The sequence below is a fragment of the Haliaeetus albicilla genome, chromosome 16 (genome assembly GCF_947461875.1).
Source record: "Haliaeetus albicilla chromosome 16, bHalAlb1.1, whole genome shotgun sequence".
Taxonomy (NCBI): Eukaryota; Metazoa; Chordata; class Aves; order Accipitriformes; family Accipitridae; genus Haliaeetus; species Haliaeetus albicilla.
The window spans coordinates 1,432,139-1,457,166 of NC_091498.1; the positions used below are offsets into that span (position 1 = coordinate 1,432,139).

General features: G+C 47.4%; 1 protein-coding gene across 2 annotated transcripts; it reads left to right on the plus strand.

Annotated features, from left to right (window-relative positions):
- Positions 1-52: 52 nt before the first annotated feature.
- STK40 (serine/threonine kinase 40) lies at positions 53-25,017 on the plus strand. Of its 2 annotated transcripts, XM_069802875.1 has the most exons (12): positions 53-164; positions 7,757-7,869; positions 9,902-10,021; positions 11,009-11,094; positions 11,591-11,734; positions 12,742-12,969; positions 13,804-13,856; positions 16,854-16,969; positions 20,263-20,407; positions 20,776-20,895; positions 21,710-21,794; positions 22,591-25,017. In XM_069802875.1, exons 3-12 carry the CDS (start codon positions 9,910-9,912, stop codon positions 22,807-22,809), a joined length of 1,308 nt encoding a protein of 435 aa, XP_069658976.1. In that variant the 5' UTR covers positions 53-164; positions 7,757-7,869; positions 9,902-9,909; the 3' UTR covers positions 22,810-25,017. The 2 variants fall into 2 exon arrangements, with proteins under 2 accessions (XP_069658976.1, XP_069658975.1); XM_069802874.1 differs by lacking the exon at positions 7,757-7,869 and having other exon boundaries at positions 60-164.
- Positions 25,018-25,028: the final 11 nt, after the last annotated feature.

Here is a 25,028-nt window from a genome sequence, read left to right on the forward strand (position 1 = left end):
GGCGGCCGCCAGGAGGCGGGATGGCTGTGGGACGGAGGGGGGGGCGGTGGCCTGTGCGTCACTTCCGTTGTCAGGTGGCCGTCCGCCGCGGAGCGGAGCGGAGGCCGCGGCCGGGCGTGGGGCTGCGGGAGGCGCCGGCGGCCGCGCCGGCCCCGGGGCCATGGGTGAGCGGGGAACGGGCGAGGGGAGGGTGAGCCGGGTCACGGGGTCGGTCCCGGTCCGGCTGTGTGACGGGGTGGGTGGGGAGGCGCCGCCGCCAGCCCCGTCGGTGTGGGGACCGCGGCCGGGCCGGGCCGGCGGAGCCCGCCCGCTGCCCGCAGCCCGGGAAGGGGCCCGGCCGAGGCCTCGGGAGAGCCGGTGGCCCGGGACCGCCGCGGGGGCCTGCGAGGCGAGCTCCCGGCCGCTCCGGGGAGCCTTCCTCAGGGGTCGGCCCGGCCGGCCGGCCGGTCGGTCGGTGTGCTGCCGGTGCAGCGGCCGCTCACCCGCGAAGGGTGGGATTTTGCGTATCGCGGCAAAAAAGGGGTTTAAAAAATCACTTTGTAAAACTGCTTTGTCGTTTTCTTCCCCGCTGACAGCGCTGGTGGGGATTTGGACTTTGTTGACAGTGTAGCTATTTTTGCGGCTCGCTGGCAGGTTCAGGGCTTGCTGAGGGAGCAAACAGCTTGTGTTTGGTGCTGATTTCGCTTTCAGTCTGAGCAGGGGTTTCTTAATTTAGTAGTTTCGGACCTCTGTTCTGAGGAGGAGTCTCGTGTGTCTCAGCGGTGAGTAGTTGAAGGTTGTACCTCTAAGTGAGAATGAGTAAGACCATAAAGTATTACAGCTGGAGCTAGCTACAGAAACCTGTCCCGTCCTCCCTGTGTGAGCTCGCCTGAAGAAGAGAAGGAGGTATGCTGTGGGATTTCCTGCATTCAGAACCTGTTTCTGTTACCTGTTGGCTCTGGCTGTGGCCTTTGGGAGCTTTGCTGCCACAGTACGTGAGAGCGCTAAAGGTCTTGTCTGTTCCTGTTGGAGGGAGCCTGTGGCACAGCGGCTTTGTGTCGCTGCTTTTCTCCCTGACATGAGGTGTTTTGGGCTCGTCTTGTTCCCAGCCAACTGCTCTCTCCGCCTGCCATGGCTGTGGATGTGAATGTGCTGCACTGGTGTTGATAATTCAGTTCTTTGCTAGTTTAGAGTCTTAACATGTAGGCTTAATATACACGGCTACGTATAGGTGTGCTAGGCATCTTGGGCTCTAGTCTCAGGCTGTAATCCCATGTCCAGAGGGAGGCAGAGAGCTTGGAGCAGAGGCCAGTGCCCGGTGTGGTGGGGCTGAGCTGCGGGACAACAGGCTCCCTTTGGCGCATAAGGGACACGAGTTGGGTGCAGATGGAGGGTGGTTGGGTTTGTGGGGTGCCTGCAGCCCAGGTGGGGTGTAACTTGAGGGATGGGGCAGAGTAGGGCTTACCTGCTGGCAAGCAGCCCTGGTTGGGATGCAGGACGTGTTTCCCCGGTGCTGGAGTGTTTGTGCTACATCCTTTTATTTTTTCTCTGTGGCATCCGTGCTGATGGTTTGGTCACATAATCGCATTACTTAAAAGCACCGTCATGTTCAGCTGCTTTTTATCCTCAGGATATTACAGAATCATCTCCTTTTGAAACCACGCAGAGGAAAGCCTTGTAGGCACTTAGCTGCTGTTTGATTAAGGGCAACCCTATTGATTTTGCCTGAACTGCCCACTGTGCTTAGCCTAAATAAGGGATGTGTTTTCTGTCTGCAGAGACTCGGTGGTGCTTTGGACTTTTACAGCATGCGCCTCACTCGTGCCTGGGAACTCTCCAGCTGCGAGCTCTTGCTAGACCAGAGGAGGCTCCAGGCCCATTGTAATCTTCTATGTGACACAGTCTTTTTTTGTTAGTTGGGTGCATGTTTGTGAACTTACGGTGTCTGTCAGTGTGCTTTCATGATACAAATGATAGTAACATTAGCATGGCAGTATATGTAGATAACTTCAATATATATCTATCTAGTTAGAGTTTGATGAGTAGATTATCGTTAAAAGCAGCAACCACACCTCACTGTAACAAAAGTGTCAGCACGTGTGTGAGTCATGCAGTAATCTTTGTGCGCATGAGGAAAGTCCTGCAGTGGATTTATGGAAAATCAAGTGTACATAGTAACATAAGCTATAAACAAAAAGTAAAATCTCGTAATACAATACGCATCTCACCTGACGGTGATTTTAAGGGTAATGACTGCCTGACTTCATGGGAGCAGCCCAAGGTCAAGAACTCGTGTACTGGGCTCTATGCTGGGAGAGCGATGCAGTCTTAGGTGCTGGCGGAGTGCTGCAGTTGGATTTCCAGGCTCTTCTGCGCTGAGCCCTGCTGTAGGTGCCCATGCCATGAGGATGTTGGGCTGGAGCACGTTTTTTTCCTGGTGGATGTGGCTTGTGCTTCAGCGTGAAAGGGTTAAGCTGAAGTTGATGTTTATGTAACCAAACAGGGAACTCCCAGAGATGAGTCCTTGGCTATCGCATGTGTTGATGCATCAGAAGGGTTTAAAGAAAGCCCAGCTTGTTGCTTGCTTGCACTGTAATTACGTTGCTGGAATCCTGTGTTTCAGAGTTTCCTTGGCTGCCTGGGGGGGCCAGGAAGGAATTTGCTTTCCCTGATGTATGACTTGGCCTGTGGAAGCCTTTTTTGTCCCTGAGAAGTTGGAGAGTGGCCACAGCTAGATGAGGCAAGATGCGGGATGTAGGCGAGGTGTACTGAGGTCCCTTTTAGCACTATGGCCTCTCAAGCACTGGCTGTGACTTGCTCACATACCTGGGATTAAACTAATTGGCAAGTTTGGCTGAGGAAGGAGGTTTTCTAGTGGGTTGCTAGTTCAGCAGGGGCTGCCGGAGGTGTTCATGTCTCCCAGCTTGCGAAGCACAGCTTGCTTGGTGAGTTCGTACTTCACCAGGTGCCTTCCGGCAGTATGGGGCTGCACCGGCACCTCAGGATTCTTCCTTCTGCTTTGGTCAGAGAAACTCTGTGCCTGGTTTTGAGCAAACTTGTCACTTAGGGAAGAAGCTTGAATAAGTCTTCGCACATTTCCAAGAAATCTCTGAGTCAGGGCTCCTCTGTTTCTGGAGAAGACTTCCCTTCCCGGAAGGGCTCGCACAGCGGTACATGGGTTGCACTGGTGGCTCTGAGTCATCTGATGGGCTTTTTTTTTTTATTATTACTTCTCTTACAGAATGGTTAAACTTCCAAGGCCTTTGGTAAAGTTAATGTTCCTGTATAGTGAATCTACCACAGTGCTTTGCAGGGGGAGGGGAGTTTACCCCGGCTTGTCCCTGCACCCGCCTGCAGCAGCAGCTCCTCCTTCCCGCATGCCTGCTTTGCTTGGGACCTGCCTGGCAAACGTTCCCTGTAATCCCCCAGCCAGTGACTCCTCTGCAGGCCTGACTGATCTGAACTCCGCCTGTTCTCAGGGAAGCTTTTCCAATGGGAATCGAGCCTCTGTCCCTGGGAGCACTGATGACTCGGGTCTGAGCTGTCCCTAGCTGGGTTTGCCTGGGGAAGGCATGTGGCAATGCTCCGGGATTGCCGCTTCTCGGAGCGATACCAACCTGCTTGTTCCCGTGCTGGGAAGCCGGACCGTACTCGAGGTTTTACTCATTTAATGTCAGCATTCATGTAGGTTTTTAGGTCATGTCCAGCATTGCTTCTCATGAGCTGGAATTTGCCATGAGCCAGGCTTAAATGCGAACTTTGGTTAATCATCACTGATAAATACTTCCCAGTGTGTTATTTAGGTGATAAAAGGTGCAGCCTGATGCTGCTTTTTTGAATCAATTTTTTTTAGCTTCGTTTTTGCAAAAGCTGAGTCCTGTGCTGGCTGAGAGGAGAGGGGACAGGGTGAGTGAGACAAAAATGTTTGGTCCGAGTCTCCAGCGTCATCCCAAGTGCTGCACCATTTGGCTCCCAGAAGAGAAAGCTGGGCAGAAATGCTGCTGCATTGGGTGGCAGGTCTTCTCCTGTCTGGGGTGGGAGATGGATAATTCACGAGTACGGAGCAATACTGTGCTTCCCTGGGCGGTGAGCGCCCGGCGGGCCCAGCTGCAGTGCCGCCTTTCCACCATGGAGGTTTCGAGCTCGATGACGAAGCCCGCGGGGAGCGGTGATTCATTAGTCCTGTGCGCACGCCCGAGTCGGCAGCCTGGCAGCTCTGCCTGCGACTCCCGCGCAGCCCTGTCTTGTTTCCACCTGCAGCGTTTCCAGGTCAGGAGCAACGGGCGGTGCTGGCAGCGTGGTGAGCAGGAGCAGCCGCGGCACAGCTCCTTCGTCTGTCTGGGAGCTGCTCCAGCAGCACCTGGGCTCCCAGAGGCAGGTTTCCTTAACTGGTATGAGCTCCTTGCTGAAGGAGCTTGTCCTCAATAGCCCCAAACTTCCAGCAGACGCTGGTGGGCTCTGTCATCTGCTGCTGCTTCCCAGCTGCTAGCTCATCCCGTTGCCTTACTTGCAGAGATCAGCTCGCTTGTAGCAGTGGAGTAGGACACCTTCAGGGTTGCCAGTCATCAGACTAGAAGGTGTAAACACCAACTAACTCATTTTGTCCACTTGTTGCAAGATAAAGCAACAGAAAGCATCACGGAGGTTGTATCAGCTGCTCCAGTGTCTTAACTAGTTTCTGTGCTGCTGAGTAATCCTGTTAACGCCCCAAAGGTCCTTTTTTTTTTTTGCCCTGCTCCAGCTATTAGCTGTGGCTGCTGGACTGCAGGACCTGCTTGTTCTTTAATCTGAGATGAAAAGGTCAGTTTCCTCCTCTCTTGTTTTTCATTGTTATGCTGGGCACTGGAACATCATGCAGTAATTTGTGAATTAGACAATTTCCTTAAGCTACATAATTAAAAGATGTTACATCTAGGTCTCCAAATTATTTGATTAATAATTCTATTGAAGTCATAGTTAACACAGTAAGAAGCTTTAGACACTTCTCCAGTAAAGATGTTTGATACATTGCATGCATCACATTAAAATCATTAAGTAATGAATTTTTGTGCTAGACTTGTAACTTCATTGTCTGTGTGAGAGAGACCATTTTTGTTACAGATGGTGGGACAGGGTGCGGGGGTGGTTTGACTCACTTTGTACACTTTGGGTTTTGGTGGAGGCGGCGGTGAATCTACCACATCAGTATCTAACGGTCCTGTCCCTAGGATGGAGTGTTCTAAGGGATAAATGGTTTTGTCCTGGTTCTTTGAAGAAATGTTGGATGCTCTCTCTTGAGACTGATCCTGCTGATGATAAGATTATTTCTTTTTTTTTTTTTATCAGACTTAAGAATTGGAAAGTCCCGGCTGTCTGTGGGGCTGCTTGTAGACAGAGGCATTGCTGCAGGGGCCGGGGGGGATGCTCTTTGCCCTTATGAGGCTTGCCACCTCTTGTGGAAACATTCTAAATTTTCAGCTTTGGGCTATTTTAAATCTCAGCTGTGCTGCAGCGTGACCAGTTTGTGTGTGGGACTCCACTTACTGCTTGTTTGCCCTCTGCTCATTGTGTGTGAGGAGGAAATCCTTGTGCGATGCAGTAATTCCCCTCTTGCGTGCTCTGAGCAAGCCTGTCCTGGGAAGGCTCGGCTGCTTGGGTGGCACTAGCAGCAGCACATGAAGAAGCTGCTCATTTGCTCTTTGAACATGTTAGGCAGAGGAACAGTGACACTGCCAGTGTCCCTCTGGCTGAGCTGGGCTGGTGGGGCTCCTGTGGCCAGCATGTGTCCAGGGGCTGGTTGTGCCTGCAGCGAGGCTAGGGATGCTGCGGGGCCTGCGGGTGGGATGGCAAATGGCTTCAGCCCATGCTGCTTGTGAGATGGGACCCCCATCTCGCAATGGGTCCCGCTCCGGGTCTGGGTGTTAAGGGTTGCTGTGGCCTCATGTTTCCTCTTACAGCTGCAGAGTCATTTTAAGCCATCCAGTTTATTATGGCTTTTGTCTAAAACTTATTTAAAGCTTATTGTTCCAGGATATAGTTCAGCTGTTGGTGTCTGAGCAATGCCAGCTTTGTGTTGTGAGTACTTCTAGCAGTGAAGCCCCTTGAAATCAGAGCTTTTTATCAGCCCAGTGCAAGCCAAGATTAAACAAATTTGCAGGTAGAAAACACCCACTAGCTTGGCAGGGAGGGGAAGCCTCCTGCATTGCTGTTCTTATTTTAAGATTTTCCTTAAACCCAGTCTCGAAATACTGTTCTTAGCCCTATGCCTACTGGATAGCCACTTGTTCTGTGGGAGGCTTACACAAGGAAGTCCGTGCCCTTTTGACCAATTTCCTTGCTCTAATTGGGGTTACACAATGTGCAGAAAAGGGAACAATTTTCCTGCTTTTTCACAGAAGCTGCCCCTGGTTTTCTTCCCTTTGCTCTGGGACCTTTCTTCCATCTGACCATCCTTCATTCCAGTCTCAGAGGAACCTGAAGTGCTCACATGTAAACCCTCTGGGTGCTGCTGAGGTCCCCTGAGATTTTTTCTGGGGCTCTGCCCTCACTGCCTCGCAATGCAGCAGGAACCGAGTAGGGAGCGGGGAGATTGGGTAGACAGTGCTGTGAGTGGTATAGGATTGTCTTTAATAGCTAAGTACTCGTTTATATTGGTGTTTTTCTTGCTTGCTCTTACAAGTATTCTGTGACGGAGCTGTGATATTTAAGTCAGTGGATGTCCTTTAGGCAGCAGTAGAGCTGGGGCTCTCAGTGCTGAGACGACTCATACCGAAAGTGCCAGCTAGCCAGTGCGCGGGTGAGCAGGCTGTCTGCGTGCTGTCGGCACGGGTCTGCCTGACCGGGGCATCCTGCTGCCTGGAGCAGTCGCTCTGAACATGGTTCATCAAAGTATAAATAGCTTCAGTACTCTAATTCAGAAAGACTTTTAGCAGTCTTTGCAGCTCCCCCAGGACCAGGTGATAGTACTGTGTTGTGTTTTGGGTGGTGTTGGGAGTTTGGTTCCCATGTCCCAAATGTTCCTTGTGCATTTTTCAGTTGATGTAACTGGTTACTGGTAAAGTAAACCAGCTTGGATTAACAAAAGTCTAACACTTGATATATGAGGGTTAAACTAAGCATTTGATAGAGGTGGTATAGTTTCAATTCTAGAGTGTCTGATTTAAATCCTAAATTTCTCCTTTTTAATGGTACCAGATGAACTGTTAAGCAGCACTGAATTTAAGTTGAATTAGTTTGATTATTTTTTTTTTTAAGAGGCTAGATATAAATTGTAAAGAGGAATTAACTTGCAGTGGGGGTTCGATAAGAATAAAGTTCAATGTATTCTTCTTTGTCTTTTGCAGAAATTGTTCTGTTCAAGTCCAAACTTTTAAGCATTAACTCTTACCGTGATTAAAAATCGCTTCCAGTGGTGAAGATTCTGTTGTGGCACTGTTGCTAGCTTGGGTGTATTTAAGATATTGTTAAAAACAGTCAAGCTAGTACCATGTGGCAGAGATTAAAATGGAGAACATGTTTGTTTCTGCTCTGAAGGTCTGTCTCGCGTCACAAAATGCCTTTTGAGATAGTTGACGCTTGTATTTGTCTTGCTGTGCAGGGCCATGTGTCTGTGACTCTTTGGGGACTGAACTTCAGGAGCCCTTTTATTCTCTCTTGTGATATCAGGAGCTTCAGGCCTTTTCTAAGCCAAAATAAACACAGATGTTTCAAGCTACAGAAGTTTTGGTGCATACCACGTTATCGTAATCAAGAATAATCCAGAACCACAGCATCAAGTGTATCTCGTTTCGCATTACAGAGTCCTCGACCTTTCGACCATCCAGCCTTCTCCAAGGTGATGACTCCTGTCTCCTGAGACGTTGGAAAACCTAGTTTGGAAGAAGAGTAAAGATACAGTTGATGCTGAACTACGTGAGTCCTCAGATTATTTTGTTTACGATAACGCTGTTTGCACCAGCGATTCCTATCCAGCTCAGATTGCACAACGGTCATTATCTCAGAGTTTCTGTGCAGTGGGGTTTCTCCAGTGGAAATGTTACTCATAGGTTTCCAGCAGGGATGATGATGTTGCAAGGAGTGGAGAATTTTATAAGGCACAATCAAATATTAGGTCAGGGATGCGGACTGAACAGAACAAGGAGCATATTGGGCTCAGGACTTTATTCTGTTCAGCTAGCTGGGCCTGGTAACACTTCTCTGTTGGAGATCTGCACAGCTGGTGGAAGTCGGTAGTGCAGGGATGCAAAGTCTGCTGCAAGACTTCTCACCTTATCTCTCTTGCTATCTCTGATCTTGGTGACAGGTACTGCTAGATGAATTAATGCAATGAGATCACGCTTGTGTCCACAGAAAGGGTGGGACTGCCAGAGGGTAAACTTCATTCAAAGTATGGTGATTTATCAGTCTCTTATGTGGTGAAACACTGGGACTTTTTTAAAACACATAAGTAGTAACCCAAAAATATTTTCCCAGTCTGCTTTAGTAACCTCTTAGGGAAGACTACCGGGGCTTGGTTTTGACTTGCTCAGAGTAAGAAAGTGGATCTGTGCTTAGTTCCTCCTCTTCCCCTGCCCCCCCCCCCCCCCCAAAAAAACCCAAAAAATCTTTGAAATGCTAGAGCACAAGCATTTAATGTCTAGATATTTGTGAAAGTCTTTGAAACTATTTTCCAAGAGATAAAGCTGAAGAGGAGGTGTATTGGGAACAAAACTTCAGTTTGATGGAGCTGATTTATGCTTGCAGTAAGCATGCAGTGTGTGAAGGCTAGCCTGGCAGCAAACAGGTTCTTTTCCTGCTAAACTGAAACAAGGCTTTCCTTTGGGGGAGAAGTGTTTTAGTCACAAAGGCTTGAATTTATTTGTCAGCTTAGGTATTGGCTCTGCCATACCAGTGCAAATGCTCTTCAGATTTCTGAGCAGCAGACAATGCATGTTGGAAATCAGATTTTCTGCAATACCTGAATAAGTAGGCATTTGTCAAGCTTTTAGTTGTTTGTGCTGAATTGTAGTGATGTGTGGACCTTGAATAAATACTTGGACACAAAGCATGAGATTAATATTTAATAGGTTAAATTGTTCTTTGCATGGAGTGGTAGTGCAAGAGAGCACATGTACTGGCACCACAATGTTTTCATTGGAATATCCATTAAAGGCAGGTAATAGTGTGTTAATTCTAAACAAAGCATGCATTCCTGCGTGTGGAGACTGAAGTGATGGAGTTTTATATGTTGGACTCCAAATAGCTGCAGTGGATGTAGATAGATGGAGATGTAGTAAAAAGGTTCAAGCCTAAAGAGGTACAAAGAGAGAGGGGGACTTAGTTTAAGACTAAAAATAAATTTTTGAAAAATCATTGTTAAATTAACTGAATCTCACAATAACTAGCACGTTTCAGTCTTCTGTGCCCTTGCTGGAAAAGGTGAAAGATATTGTTCATTTTCATGGTCAGTTAGTTTTGTGCATTCTTGGCTGTTTGAGGAACAGATTTGAGCCTTCTGAGTTACTTGGTGAGCTGGCTGTGATGCCTAGTGGGAAGTCCTCTGTGAAGGAACCCACAAAAGTCCATAGGCTGAGTCAGTAGACATCCATACAGAAGGATAACTTAAGTATTTTCTTTCAGAGTTTTTTGGAATATGTTAATTTGCAAACTTGTTTTTGCTGTAAAACAAGCTTTAATTATTTTGACTTGTTCCCACTATGTGTCTCAAACAACTGTTCTAGGAAATGTTGCTTTGAATAATGAGGCTGATTTATACCTTCAAAAATGCATTAAGCCTCCAACCAACAACTGGTCTATCAGTAATGAGCCATAGCTTTTTTGTAGAAACATACGTAGGCAGAGACATGAGTACATCAGTAGGTGAAAGCCTTCCACTAAGAAATAAGGAGTAGTATAAGAAATAACTAAAGTTGCTCATCAAATGTGGTCTTCTTTCTCTTTCAAGAGCCAAGGATGAAGCGGCGAGCATCAGACAGAGGAGCTGGGGAAACATCCACTAAAGCAAAAGCTCTTTGTACAGGGATTTCTGGAAATAATGCCAAGAGAGCGGGCCCTTTTATACTAGGTAAGCAGGGAGGGTTTTCTTCAGTTTTCAAGGTAGCTGCTGATTGCAAAACTGAAAATAAAAGGCACTATAAAATGAGGCAAAGCAGATGTGTAACTCAACGTCTTACCTCAGAGTGCAATTCACTTGATGTAGCAGAGCAGCAGCCCTTGGAGCTTCTGCAGCTAGTCAAGCTAAGGAGATTTATAATACTAATACAGAAAGACAGGCATGGCTTTTAAGATAAATATGAGCCCTTGCTTTTACCTGCCCCCCCCCCCCCTCTGTTTTTTTTTAAACTACATTCTTAAACATTAAAGAGCAAATTCATTCGGGGGCTTTTTGGTTAGAGCTCCAGAGAAATGTTCAACCCTTCTTGACAATATGCTGTCAAATCAGCATGTAGGCAACTTAATAATGCACTAGTGGTCATTATAAGCAGTATGTGCCAAGGCAAGACCACTTTGATAGCTTTCGAGAGTTGCTAGAATAGTTGTTAGTTTAGAACTATTATATAAACTGTCAAAAACATGATGGAATTCATATTGGAAACCAATGGATAATCAATTGGAAGCTGATTGATTCAAACTGAAGAGTGGAGACTGTATGTTAACTTGAAATTTGGACTAATCTGTGTACCTGAGCTGTCCCTGCAGAGGTGGCAGTTGGCTTCAGAGGTGTGGTAATAACAGTTGCCGTGGGTGTTGCTAGTAAATATAAAAGCTGTATGGTTCAGGCATGCAGAAATTTGAATTTCTGAAAACAGCTGTGCCACGTGTGGGCTTTTGTTAAATGTTTCTCCAGTGAACAAATGAAACATTGTCCAAAAAGGTTTCAGAGTTCAATACCTTTTTTTTCTTTAGATTGTAATTTGTGGAAATGCACTTAGTCTCCTGAAAAAAAAGGAACTCAGTTTAAACTGTGTGACACTTTTGCATACTGATGTAACCCCGAATTAGTCATTGCTGCTTAGAGGAAAACAAGTCTGTTTTTGCTTTGTGCTGTTAGGTCCACGTTTAGGTAACTCCCCTGTGCCGAGTATTGTTCAGTGTTTGGCAAGAAAGGATGGGACAGATGACTTTTATCAGCTAAAGGTAAGCAAACTGCAGGGCTTCCAGATCTTCAGGGCTTTTTAACTTTAGGTCTTGTGACAGAAGCACTTGCAGTAGTGTGTGGTGTAGGCTGAACTGGTGCACTGTCAGAAATGGCTTCTGGAACTTCCCCTCGGTGGGGCAGTTCTGCCAGGCATAGATCTGGTGTTGAGATTAGCCCTGAGACAGGCCTCTGTGGCTGCTGTGCTGCTCTCCTGGAGCCCTCTGATCTGCCCTGCTGTGCCTGAAATGGGGGTGGATCCAGTGGGAAAAATCACCAGGGATATTTGCAAAAAGCCACCTGAGCAGCTTTTCTGTGTTAATCAAGCTCATGCTATGCATTCTGCATAGATGTTAGTTCAGGGAGGTTTGTGGCAAGTATGCAAACATCAGAGCAATCACATCAGCTGTTAAACACATGTGAATACCTAAAATGACAGAGGTTGGGGGCATTTGGGTTTTTCTGGGAACTACAAAGGTCATCTCCCTTTTCCTGAAGATTCTCACCTTAGAAGAAAGGGGTGATAAAGGAATAGAAACCCAGGAGGAACGACAGGGCAAGATGCTGCTGCACACAGAGTATTCTCTCCTTTCCCTGCTCCACAACCAGGAAGGAGTGGTTCATCATCACGGGCTCTTTCAGGTACAGCTGGTCACCATCCAGGTTGGGGGAATGCCAGTAATCACTATTGGCTTGAGCTGCTTTTGTTTAACGTACAGTTTGTGCTGACCCTGTTCTTGTTTGTAAAGAGTTACCAGCACACTGCTGAGATTAACCACAGCTGCTTCAAACAAGCAAGGCTGTGGCAGGGGCTTTTGATAGTTAAGTGGGATGTAATGAGGTTTGGGATTTGGGAAGTGTGAGAACATTCAAAGATGGGACAGGTGCTCATTAGTGTCCCCTTTAAATAGGAAAAGAGCTGCTTCACTGGTGAATTAATTTGTGCCCATAGAGCACCCTTTAGAACTGAATTTGTGCTTTCCAGTCTCTGTACTGTTTTATGATGACTTGCAAGAGGGGACAAATTGCCAAGAAACTGTATCAGCAAATTAAAGTAGTCAATATGCTGATCGATGTCTTGTGTGAATGAATTGTGTTGCTGTTAATGCTTCAGAGCTGTTTATGGATATGATGGGCTGATGGGAATTACTGGTTTGGATGTTGGTATTGCCTTGCTTGCTGGTTAAATTTTGTCAACAGACTTTTCACTTGAGGCCATCTGTACTATATCTTAAATAAGCCAAATGTCCAACTCAGCTGTGTCCTGTTTAATGTTATGGAAGAACTGCTAATTGTGTCTTAAGATTTCTGTTCTTCTCATTAATAATGTGTTGGATCCCTAGTATTCACAGAGTCTGTACCACTGTAGGGTTTTTCTAGGTTTTTATCTAAAGGTGTTTGTGTGTATATAAACAGTATCAGTGCTGACATATGCATATAGCCAAACAGCATAGACTTTCTCTGGCTTCTTTAGGTAGAGATCATGTATCTTCTTTTTTGAAATCCCAACTCAGGGCAAAGATCAAGTGCTATGATTGCATTTGCTTATTTTGAGATCACCACGTAGTTATTTATTCTCTAGTGCTCTGTAAGTACACATGTCCAGATAGCTTCCCTGAACTATTGCTCATTTGTTTGCCTCCCTGTAGGACCGAGCTTGTGAAATTATAGAAGATCTAGAAGCCAACAGAATGGTTAGAAAAATGAAGAAGCGCATTTGTCTTGTGTTAGACTGTCTCTGTGCTCATGATTTCAGTGACAAAACAGCAGATCTGATCAATCTGCAGCATTATGTCATTAAAGAGAAGAGACTCAGTGAGCGGGAGACAGTAGTAATATTTTATGATGTGGTACGAGTGGTAGAAGCATTACATAAGGTAAGATCTTTGTTACCCATTTCAGTGCTGGAAGGCTTAGTTTTCCCATGTTAGTATAATAGATGTTTTAAAACTTCCTTGTGCAGGCAGTGGCAAGGTTACAGAGGATGGATATTTCAGCTGTTTCCCCCTAACAGTGTTCTAAGACCTCATGCCCCAAGCTGTAAAAGAGCATTCCCTTCTCCTCAAGTTTCTCGATGATAACATAGCATTTGTTGACTGTGGAGAGGGGCCAGCTGGACTAAATGCAGATCAGGTGAACTAGGGTGTTACTAACCTCAGAAAGGGGTGGTTGAAGAGGGGAGCAGAGACTAATCAAATGCAGGAAACACGTCAAGCATTTCCTTTTGAAGCAAAATAAATAACAATGTAAGAACTGATTTCTGAGATCAGAACCTCAAGCTACAAGTTTGAGATCAATGAACTAGAAATTATTGTAACAAAAAAAGATTCTGCCAATGTTTGACTCTTACACTGTGACAAGGGACACCCATCCTTCCTTGGCAGAGCAGTGAAGCATATTTTTGAGGGAATGCTCATCATATTGGTCTTACTGAGCCTGGACACTTAAGTTTCAGGTCTCTTAGTTTCAGTCAAGTCTGTCTGTGTGTTCAAAGCAGCAAATTTGCTTGTTCTGTCCTTCTGACCAGAATCAAAAATGAAGTGCATAAAGTACCTGGGATGGAACCTGACTTGAAACCTTGATCTACGTTATTTCTGAGAATGAAGATGACATGATTTCAAAAGATACTTAGTGCTTTTGTCCAAGTATTGAGTTTATACTTCTATAACAAATATGCTTTTGCTTATGTTATACTATTACATATTTTACAGAAAAATATTGTGCACAGAGACTTGAAACTAGGAAACATGGTGCTAAACAAAAGGTAAGTCTGCTGGAGAGCTGCTGTTCTGGCAGTTGTCTTGCATTTCTTCCCTGAAGCAGATTTCTATTAGAAACACAATTGAAGGCAGCACTTGTTGAGAGTGCTCTCATGTGAGAAGGGTGAGGGAACTGGAAGTAGGCTGCACAAAAATACAAATCCAGCTCAAAGTTACACAAGTTATTCTCCAAAAATGAATTGAGCCCAACCTAGATAGTTCACTCTTCCACCAAGCTTAGTGACCCCATGTCAGCACTTCTTTTTCAATTCTAACTTCTGAAAACTAAATTTTATTCTAATTCAGAAACCTGCAAAATAAATACTTATTTATATTTTAAAAAAGAATTAAGACATTGTAAGTGGTTCTGTTCACATAATTCACTTTCTGTCATGCTAAAGGGATTCCCAACGCTGCAGTCTGTACTGTAATCACAGCAGTGTTAAATCTTTGACTGTTGCACTGCTGTGTTTTTGCTAGCAGTAAAATATATTTACTTATCTAAACAAAAGTTCTTCTATCTAGTCTGTATTTGTGCTTCAAATAGCTTCCTTGTTCCCATTAGCTGGTTTGATGCAAGCCTCAGTTTATAATGTGCTGGTGTCCAACATGTCTTGGATGCTGTGCAGACACAGGAGGGACTAGCCCTCCCAGAGCAGAGCGAACAGCATCAGTGGGGCATGAGTTCAGAACGAGTGAGAGGCAGCTGGTGGTAGTGTACACTTTGCTTGGTGGCTCCTTGGAGTTTTTTAGTTATCTTGGGTTATGTAGTTACTTAGTTGGCAAGCTAGTTCCAGTTCAGATACTCCACTGTGTCCTTCAGTATTGCATTACTGGATAAATATTTTGCACTAACTTTTAAGAATGAGTGGAATTCATTGTCTTTTCACACTGTCTGGTTTTCTGTGGAATGAATAAAAAAACTGGAAGGCTTTAGGTCTACAGGCTTCCAGAGTCTGTACAAAGCATGCAGCTTCACTCTGGTCATAGCTTACTTTTTTCTCCTCCGTAATACCATTTGAAAGCAAACAGATTTTACCTACTGAGGTTGAGCTTCTTGGTTCCCCCCAACACACACAGCAGCTAGTGCTTTTCAGGGCCACCTGTAAAGAGTTTTAAGTCATTTCTGTAATACTTTAAGATAAATCTCTTATCTTCTGCTTGCTTCTTTGATTCTCCTTCTTGCTAGGAAGAGGCAGACAAAGGTTGCTGCTTTAAAGGATCCACCCAGAGCTTCCCTTCTTCTCTGGGCAAAGTGTGCAGTGGAGCATCCCACTGACAGAGCTGCGCACAGGGGCCCCCACTAGCAGGAAGGGGGAGGTATTTTAAGCTTTGTGAACATGTTTGCCAAAGTCATTCTTTGTATTACATACTATGTTTTTGCTTTTTACTAGCAAGACCATCAGCTTTGGTGAGGAAAAACTGTAGCCTCTACAGCAGTGAGTCATATGAAAGGGTGGGTGAGGCATAAGAATAGATCACCATGGAGAGGACCAGCCATTTGGTCTGATCAGAAATGTTTGTTCTGTTCCAGCCGTGCTCATAGAAGAGCCAGGTCTTTTCTGTTTGTGGAGGAGTGAAGGTAGCTACATATCACTGCAAAGTCCTAACCAGGCATGTTACACCCTGGGCTAATGTAGGTCCCTCAGACGTTGTCCCCTGCAAGATGTGGGCATTAAAGTTTTCCAATTAGCCAGTGCAGTAGTTGGATGATTACAGATTAGATCAAATTTTGGTGACTAAATAAAACCAAGCAACCCTGAATATTTTAGTGTCCTTTAGAACACTTAGTCTTTTAAATCCTTAACAAATCCTGCAGATTGTTATTCAGCCAGGGAAGTCTCCTGACAGTTGAAGCTAACACTTCTTAAACACAAATCTGTCTTTCTTAATAATCAAATCTCCATTGCCAACCCACACTTGGTTTTATTTCACTTGTCTGTTAGACTCACTGGAAGTATTTCTTGGTTATTGTGACTGACTTAATTCATGCTCTCAGGCTCTAGTTGTGTAATACTTTTCAAGAATATAGAAAACTTCTAGACAGTCCTTTAAGTTGTATGTTAAAATCCAAATTATCTGAGTGACATGGAAGACTTAATGTGATAGTAGTTTCATAATGAGCTCACTTTCCCTGGAAAAATTCATTAATTGGAGCTGGCAATACCATAGGGAAATAGGGGTATCTTAATTGCATGTATTGCATGTACCTGCAGTTCTCACCTTTTCTGTAGGAGGTTTTTTGGATGTTGATTAGACTTTCTCTGTTCTGCATACTTGCATGTGAAGAACAGTCCTGCAGATCAGGTAAAACTGCCACCAGACTACTGCTGTGAGATTGCTGGGTAATGCGAAAGTGGTTGTACTGAATCTGAACAAAGGTCCTGTGGTTCATCTGCTGGCGACATGTAAGCATGGAGGCCAGGCATGTGGCAGTCCTTCTGTAGGGTATTTTTCCTCAGCTGCCAGAAAATGTTGTGTGGAGAAGATGCTTTTGGAGATGGTGGTTGAGAAGCATAGAAGAGAATCAGCAGTTAAAATAAACTACTTTGTTAACTCTCATACACTACAATGGTCAGCAAGCACACAAGTGCAGATCCTGGTGCTGCTGATGCCTGCAAGGTGCTGTCCTGCTGGCTATGATGTTCCTGGCAGGCTGGCCAAAAGGCACCTGTGTGGCTGCAAGGTGGGCAAGTTACACAAGGACCCTGTGCTTACAGCCACGCTTATATGTGCCACTCGAGTTGGATGTAGATGTCCATAGTTGTAACAGATTCTCTTATTCCCCCGTAAGAGTCTTGCAAGCCATGCTGACAGGTGTGGAATCCCTCCCCTTTGGGATGGAGTTGTTGATCTTACAGCTCCGCTTGTCTTTTCCCAGCACTTCAAGCCTCCCAAAAAGCCCTGTAGACACACACCTCTGTTTTGGTGTTAACTTCCTCTGTGCTGTTTGGCTCATGCAGGATAGTCCTTGTTCACTGATGCCTTCTGATTCTCCCCAGGACTCATCGAATAACCATAACAAACTTCTGTCTTGGAAAGCACCTCGTGAGTGAAGATGACCTGCTGAAAGACCAGCGAGGGAGCCCTGCCTACATCAGCCCAGATGTGCTTAGTGGTAGGCAATCCCCTTCGGTCCTCAGTGGGAATTCACAGCCTCCACACTTAACACTTGTTGCATTTATTTGTGGCTCTTGACAATAAATGAAAACAACCCACTTCTGTTCCCATATGTAACCTGCTTTCTGTGAGAGCCTCTTAATTAGGGTCCAATTATGAGACTTGGTCTGTTTTTTCCCAACTGGGAAGGTATGGAGGGAAGGAGCAGGTGTAACTTTTTTCTTAAGGCTAGTCTGAACTTCAAAGCTAATTAAAAGCTCCCTGTCTGTTCTTAAATAAGTCCGACTGCAGACAAGACGTTCCATTTCCCATACCTGAATCTTGTTCTGAGGCTTCACTTAAGCTGCAGGTAAATCCCTAGACCTAAGAGGCAATTGGTCCAAATCCCACCATCATGTCAGTTTATTCCAGGCCATACACTAAGAGGAGCAGTTGCTGCTGCAGCTGCTGCTTGCTTACAGAAGGGAACTATTGACCCTCTGAGCAGCTTCTGGGCTGACTGAGAGGAGTTACTTGAAAATAAAGGAATGATCACATCAGGCCAGACTAGCAGTCTGTTTGGGCTGTATCTTGTCTCCAGCAGTCTGGCCTATGCCTTGTCTGCAGCAGTGGCCTTAAGCAGAAGTCTGGCAAAGAACAGCTTTCCCTAATGTCCTCCCACCTTTTAACTGTTTCCAGTGCATGGGACTTTCAGAAACAGATGTGGTTTCTGTCTGTCTAGTTGCTTCAGGAGGTTTCTCTTCAATAAACTCTGTCTGCTACTGTGCTAGCTTTTGTGCTGGCAATAGCTGAGCAGGGCTGTCCTGTTCATCAGGGCAGTGACTGAGGCATCGTTTTGGGTTTTTTTCTGGAGGTTTGGTTGTGGTTGTTTGGTTTTGGGTTTTTTTTCCTCATCCAGGTGAGCTTGACTAAGTGTTGAAAGGTGCATTTACAGTTGGGACTGTGCATCTGAAGCACCTCTGTATAAGTCTACATAGACTCTAGTTACCATGCATTAGCTCATGTTGTGGAGTAGTCCTTGTGAGCACAGATAAAATTCCCTTTGGATGGAGCTGAACTGCAGGATGCAGTCCAAGATCACCCCTAATGCATCCCACCTGCCTAAGGGTTATCCATCTACAGGGTCAAGGTATCATTTGGACGATGGGAAACTGCCTAAAACTGTGGACAGCAGGTCATCAGCACCAACTGCTTTCTGGACAAGTCGGCAGTACGTTGGGCAGCACCACTTGCTGGTGTGCATATAGCTAGTGTGAAAGCCAGAATCCTTGTCAATCGCATTTGTTTATGCAAGGATAACATCTAGAATACTGAAAACACCTCTGCTGAAGATTTGAGTTATTAGTTTGTGGTATCCTGAGCTATTGTGTTTCAGATATCCCCTCAGAGGGAGCTAGTCCTGAAATTTCCAGACCCGGTGGACCCCCTCAATAAGTTTGTTGTCAGGTTTACAGGCAGCAGCAATAAATGTAGCTGAGCTCTTCCGTTGTGATCTGCCAGGCAGGTTTGAGGCTGCTTCCCTCCTGGGCAGGACTGAGCCAGGAAGGGAGCAGAGGCAGGCAGGGAGGTGGAACGTGTGTTTTTTTGCAGGCCTTTCCTGTTCTGCAGGATATCCTGAGGCCCCTGTAACCAGATGGATGATACGAGCCAACTGCTCTGCAGGAGCTTGGAGCAGTTGCAGCTCAAGTGGCTGGTGTCTGGTAAAGGCTGCATGGGGCTGCTCCTTCCTGCTCATCCGGGGTACTGTTCTGTCCTGGACTTCAGCCCTGTTATCCTCCAGCATAGCCTGGCTGCAAACACCTGCGTTTCTTCTCTTGGTGGTGGATTGACTGGCCTGTCTGTAGGCCACACACCACAAGGCGCTGAACAGGCTGTCGTTGACTTCTCTGACAGCTGAGGCTGTTTGAGACCCTGCAAGGGGCAGCCTTAGTTAGAGGACTGCATCCTTCTGTAGCACCACCTTGCCTGACCTTTGGGTGCAATCGCACTGCTCTCCGGCTCTGATGTCTCTGCAAATAGCCCTTCCCTGCGGGGTGTCTGTGCAGCCCGAACCTGTGCTCTTGAAAACACTGTTCCAAAATGGCTCAATCTGCAGTTCCCCTCCAAGCATCGAGGGAAAAGTTACTTGAGGACATTCCAGGCTTCACCACCACCTTCAGACTCTGAGCATCCCTCTGTCTGTATTGCTAATGCTCCTGTGCAAGGGGAAGCTAAAACGCATGAAGAATTAATCATTGTTTTAGATTAGAAGCTGTCTTCTGCTAAGAGATGGCTCGCGTTTTATGGCTGCTGAAATGTCACAGCAGGAAAAGTTGGAGGAGGAGGGAGAGGTGCCTTTTTTTGAGCATATAAAGCAAAGAATAATTAGTACAAATAACAAATGCTGCAGCAGTGACTCACTGCGTGAGTCAGAGGAAGTCATTCCCTCAGTCCTGTGCTGTGGTACAGCACTGGAGTTTAATTTTTTGACCCTCATGCATTCTGCTGTTTGCTGATTTATTGTGCGACTGAAGGGGCTTTAAAGCAGCATTTCTATTCAGTGGCTCCCAAGGTGTTCTGGGGCTGCAGCAGCTTTTGGGAATGCCTCTGCCCAGAGGAGGCACCTTCCTGTGCCCTCCACAGCTTCCCAGCAGGCTCCAGTGTCTGTGTGCTGGATCTGTCCCGGAGGCAGAGTCCCATCTTGATGGGCTCAATCTGAGCTGGATGTGGAGAGTCTTAGTCTGCACTTCCATGCAAATCTCCAGTGCAGTCGGGGTGATGAGGTTGGCATTAATCTTGGGCCACTCTTCATCTGAGGAGCACTTACTCTTCTTAGGGTTTCTTTCCTGCCTCCCCCTGCCTTGTGCTCACTGGCCCTTAAATTCCCTTCTCCTTTGACCTGGACTCACAGCAGGGTGCGTCTCTGGAGCCTGCGAGGCTCGGGGAATCCTGGTGGCAACAGTCTGCAGGGAGGGCAAAGGGGAGTGAGGGGTGAACTCCAGCACAGCATGCAGTTGTTCTGATTATTTAGTGCACTTGGATCACATCGAGGCCATTCAGCAGGGGTAGCCCTGCTCTGTAGGGAAAGGGAAGACACCTGTGTGGAGATGAACAATTTGCTTATTTGCAAAGGATGCATCTTTGAAAGAGGTTCTTGGTGTCCTGTGATAGGAAGTCTTGAGCATTTTGATTAATGCTAAGAAAAAAGGGAGCATATACAGAGGTTGCTTCAGTGCCTTTACTGCTGGTGGTGGGCTGCAGAGGTGAGCAGTGTTATAAAACCTGTTGCTTTTGTCTCCTTGGTCCCCGCAGGACGGCCATACCGTGGAAAACCCAGTGACATGTGGGCGTTGGGTGTGGTGCTCTTCACCATGCTCTATGGCCAGTTCCCCTTCTATGACAGCATACCTCAGGAGCTTTTCCGCAAAATCAAGGCTGCCGAGTACACCATCCCTGAGTAAGTATAGCCTGTCCCAGGGAGGCCCTTCTCTTAGTGCCTGTGCGGGTGGTGCTCTGGGCCTTACTGGGACAGCTGGAGCTGGAGGGGCTTCACTCGAAGCCCCTGAGGGTCGCAGCAGTAATGAGAGCAAAGACTGTATGCAGTGGTCCCCAAGGAAGCAGTAGCAGAGCTGGGATATCTTGTACAAAGGTGAGAGAGGCCCCATGCTGCAAAACAGGGAATCAACCCCCTGGTTAATTCTGGGCTCTCTCAGTCAAAGCAGTGGTGGCTCCTCTAGTTCCTGACCTGTGCTCCCAGCACATCCATCCTGCTGCTGCCTCTGCCCACCTCAGGCACTCGGAGTTATCATGTGTTCTCTCTCCCAGGGATGGACGGGTCTCAGAAAACACTGTGTGCTTGATCCGAAAACTGCTGGTCTTGGATCCGCAGCAGCGTCTGACAGCTTCTGAAGTGCTGGATTCTCTCAGCTCCATCATAGCATCATGGTACGTGCAAGAGGAGAGACACAGGAACATGGTGTCTCTGGCCGCAGGCAGCGTTATTCCAGCTGTGGCCAGCAGACTGCTGCCAAACAGGACACCAGAGCAGGATCTGTGAGAACTGCAAAAAAGTCTTTAAATCCTGTGTCTCAACCACTGGTGTCTGCTGATGGATACAGCCAGAGTGGCCTGCACAAATGCTTGTCATTGTGACCAGGGTTGGAGTCTAAAGGAATAACATTACAAAACAGTACTGAGATCTCTAGAGGGGAAGAGCAGGAGATGCCATTACAGGTGGGAACACTACACGTGCAGGGTGGGGATGCTTTTTGAGGGTAAATCTGACTCCAGGACTGGCATGAACCAACTGGGATGAGATTCCAGTAGCACACTCCAGCAGAAATGGATCCTGGCAGTGTTTTCTCGGTGCAGCCCTCTCTTATTAGCCCTGTGACCTTCTGTTTGTGCTGCACAGCATGCCCAGGCAAAGTTCTTGTGCTGTCTGTTGAGTCAGCAGTGAAGTCTGTGCTTTTTGGAGCTGTGGCTGTTTTCTCTCCTACCTATGCAAGAGTTAAGATTTCCACATCCTGTTTAACAAAAAAAAAAAAAAAAAAGGCAGCTCTAGGGTTATAACATGATTTCATACCAGGGAAGTTGAATTTGGAATAGTGTCCTCTAGTAGCAGTAGCCGGTGTGGCATCCAGGTAGCTCTCTGCCACACTCACAGCCAGCCAGGTGGGATTGCCCTGGCCAGGGTGATGGGTGAGGGTGGGTGAGCTGGTTCTGTGCTCTGAACCCCGACACTGTACTCTCCCCCCAGGCAGTCTATGTCCTCGCTGAGTGGCCCTTTGCAAGTGGTGCCAGACATCGATGACCAAGTGGCTAACCCTGAAAACCCCCAAGAGGTAGATTTTCCTACTTACCTTTCTGTGGAACTGCTTTTCTGTGCTAAGTCTGTCTGTAATGGAAGGAGATGGCAGCCCCTTGTGGCCCCCGAGCTGGTGAGGGGAGGGTGGTGAGGACCCAGCTGTGGCTGCTGCTATACGAGGTGGCCAAGTCCGTCGTTGTCTTGTGCAGCGGAAGGAAAGTGTCATGTTGCTGGGGCTGGGAGTCACATCCAGCTGGCCGTGCTGCCTGGAAGTGAACTCTCAGGCCCCAGAGCTGGCTGAGGGTCAGCTTGCTCCTCTCCGAGCTGCGCTTGCACCCTCACACACAGCTGAGAGCTCACATGCACTGGGAGAGCTAGGAGGAGGTAGCGATGTTGGCTCAGGCTCCCTGGTGAGTTCTGTGATGGGAGCAAACATCCTGTTTTCTTGCCAGCATATTTTTTTGTTGGAAGTGACAGCTGGTGACCTCACTGCCTTGGGGACAGCCTTGTAGGAGCTTTTGTCTGTGATGCTGCAGTCAGTGTTGCCATGAGAAATCCCTCTGCAGGGCTCGGGGGGGATGTGAGAACTGGGGCCAGACAGCTGCAGCCCCTGAATATCTGCCAGGGTTGGGATGAGCTGCATCAGGACAGAGCCACTGAGGTTTCCAGACCTCTGTTTCTGGTGGCACAAGTGAGTCCTGCCTGTACGTCTGGCAGCAGGTCCAGTTCTTGCATTAAGACTCCAGTTATTCCGCGGTAGCTCAGGACCATTGGAGGAGAGTCGTGTGAACATTGCTTGTTGCCGTGGCTCTGACTGGGTGGTTCTCTCGCAGGTGAAGGTGACAGAGGAGTGCTCGCAGTACGAGTTTGAGAATTACATGAGGCAGCAGCTGCTCTTGGCTGAGGAGAAGAACACCTTGCATGAGGCCAAGAGCTTCCTACAGAAGCGGCAGTTTGGGAACATCCCCCCCGTGCGACGCCTGGGCCATGATGCCCAGCCCATGAACCCTTTGGATGCAGCTATCCTGGCCCAGAGGTACCTTCGGAAGTAGCTTCCCACACATCCGAGAGCACAAGCACCATCCTGCAGTCTGCCTTTCACGTCGCCTACTACAGCTCAACAGCAATACCGGTGTCCCGTGATGGAGAATAATGTAGCAATTCTTCTGAGCTCTGTTCAGGGACACGCACTCACACTCGCTCTGGAGGGAGAAGACTTTTGAAAAAGCTAGTTTTGGAAGCAGCAACCTCTTGGCATCTTCTGGAATCTGTTTTTTAAATCGAAGCCTAGATGACTAATCTGCTTTTAATCATGACTGTAATCTACCTCTCTTGTCTTTTTAACCATGCTGTTCTCTGGATCGAGCGAAGCCTGTGGGAAAGGAGAAGACTACCAAGGGTGAAGCTGGTTTGCTGGCACAAGAGTTGCGGCTGTGCAGTACAGAGAGTCGGCTGATTGCATTCGCTCCATATGGTTTGAATAAGCTTAGATTTATCAGGGTTTCTTGAAAGGAAGAATTTCTTGAAACCTCCCACTTCCCTTCATCTGCATCAAATCTTTTTCTGTCCTTGACGTGCCACCTGGTTTGGCTGTGTTGTCTAACCCTCGGTGGCCGTGCGTGGGCTGCAGTGTGCCAAGGCCTTCGTGAGCAGCACAAACAGCCGCCCGGTTATCCTGTGTGACCGGCGGCTGCCCGGAGAGCTGGCCGCCGCCTCAGGAGAGAGTCATCCTTGCAGGCAATTGCTGCAAAGATGGGATCTTGTCCGCAGTTCAAAGGTTTTGCAGGACTTGGCCCAGTGTGGCCTCTGACCTCTTTCCCACCTTTCACTGATTCTTTTAGTTTTGTAAGGATATATGATTTAATCTTATTTTTCAGTAGCTTATCTAAGGTGCAGTTAAAATTGCATTAATTCTGATTTAGCATTTTCACACTTCAGTTGTGGTACAGATATAATATATGAGTTATAATGTGAAAAAGCTTCCCAAAATAATCTGCCTAGAATTAGGAAGGGGCTGGCTGAAGTCTCTACTGTATTTGTTCCCTAGCTTATCTTGCCATCCCAGCCTCGCCATGCAAACCTGGGGCCACCTCTGCTGTCCCTGTGTGGTGCTGAGGCGGGAGAAGGATGTCCTGGTTTGTCACCTAATGCCACTGGAAGAGCGTTTGCCTGTGCTGAGAACAGGAACGATTGTTTCTGAGCCTCATTTTGTGAACTGGATGCCTGTCTTGCCAGATGAACTGTTCTTGCACAGAGATCCCAGGGCTCACAGTGCCCCAGCAAGGGCTCCCGCTCAAGGCAGCAGCTCTCTGGCTGCCTCCTTCCCCTGCTCCGGGCTGCTCCCAGCCCTGTGGCAGCTCCAGCATCGCCCTCTCCTGCCAGCCTTGGGCTGGCCACAAGGAAATGTGTGAGCAGGGGTGGGAAAAGCTGCTGTGGCCTCGGCTGTGGGGCTGGCCCTGCTTTTTGGGGCCAGCTCTTCCACCCTGGTGAGTGCGGGCAGGGAGCGAGTAGCAGATCTATTTGTAGCGTGTTGTTGCCTTCTCTTGCCCCAGGCTGGGGCAGCAGACTGCGTCTAGCCTGGGCCAACCTACAGGTGTCTTTGTGGAGACATAGGGATTGACCTGAAACTCCTTGGCAGCATCGGGCATTATGTCCTGCCTGCGAACTCGCCAAAGCCGCTTGGCAGCAGGCAGGCAGGGAATTGTGAACACTAATACAGACTAGAACAGTTGCACCAACCCCAGCCAGCTGAGCCAGTAGCCTGAAGTCTTAGCCTTATTTATTTTAAAGATGGTAGATCTGTCCTGGCACACTGCAGCGCGTGCCCATCGCCCCCCTGTGCCACCAGCAGTGGAGCAGAGACCCCCAGCCCTGAGTCCCCTGGGGCCTGGACCCCCAGCTGGGGCCCTGCTCTTTCCATCTGGTTTTCTCCTGTCTTGCTCCCACTTCTTTATGTTTTGGTTTTTTTTCCCCAAAGTTAAAGCAATATTCTGGGGACTCTGCAAGGCTGTATCATACCCAGTATTCCTGCACACCGGTCATCGCCAGTAAATTACACTTGTATTAAAGCAAACTGGAAGGGGGGGGTGCGGGGAGGGCAGGAGCGGCTGGGGGGTGTGGGCGGAGGGGCCACGCTGTGGGAAGGAGCCTGTTGTAAGAAAAAAAAAAAAAAAAAAAGGAAAAAAATTTGTATAAAGACATTATTTTTGTACTACATCAAAACTACTCCTGCATGACGGCAATAAAACTTCATACCGAGAGCCCGGAGCAC

Coding starts and splice junctions, on each gene's coding strand:
- STK40 (XM_069802874.1), top strand. Junction 11,735..12,741: donor ATCATCACGGGCTCTTTCAG/GTACAGCTGGTC, acceptor GCCTCCCTGTAG/GACCGAGCTTGTGAAATTAT. Junction 20,896..21,709: donor AGCTCCATCATAGCATCATG/GTACGTGCAAGA, acceptor CTCTCCCCCCAG/GCAGTCTATGTCCTCGCTGA.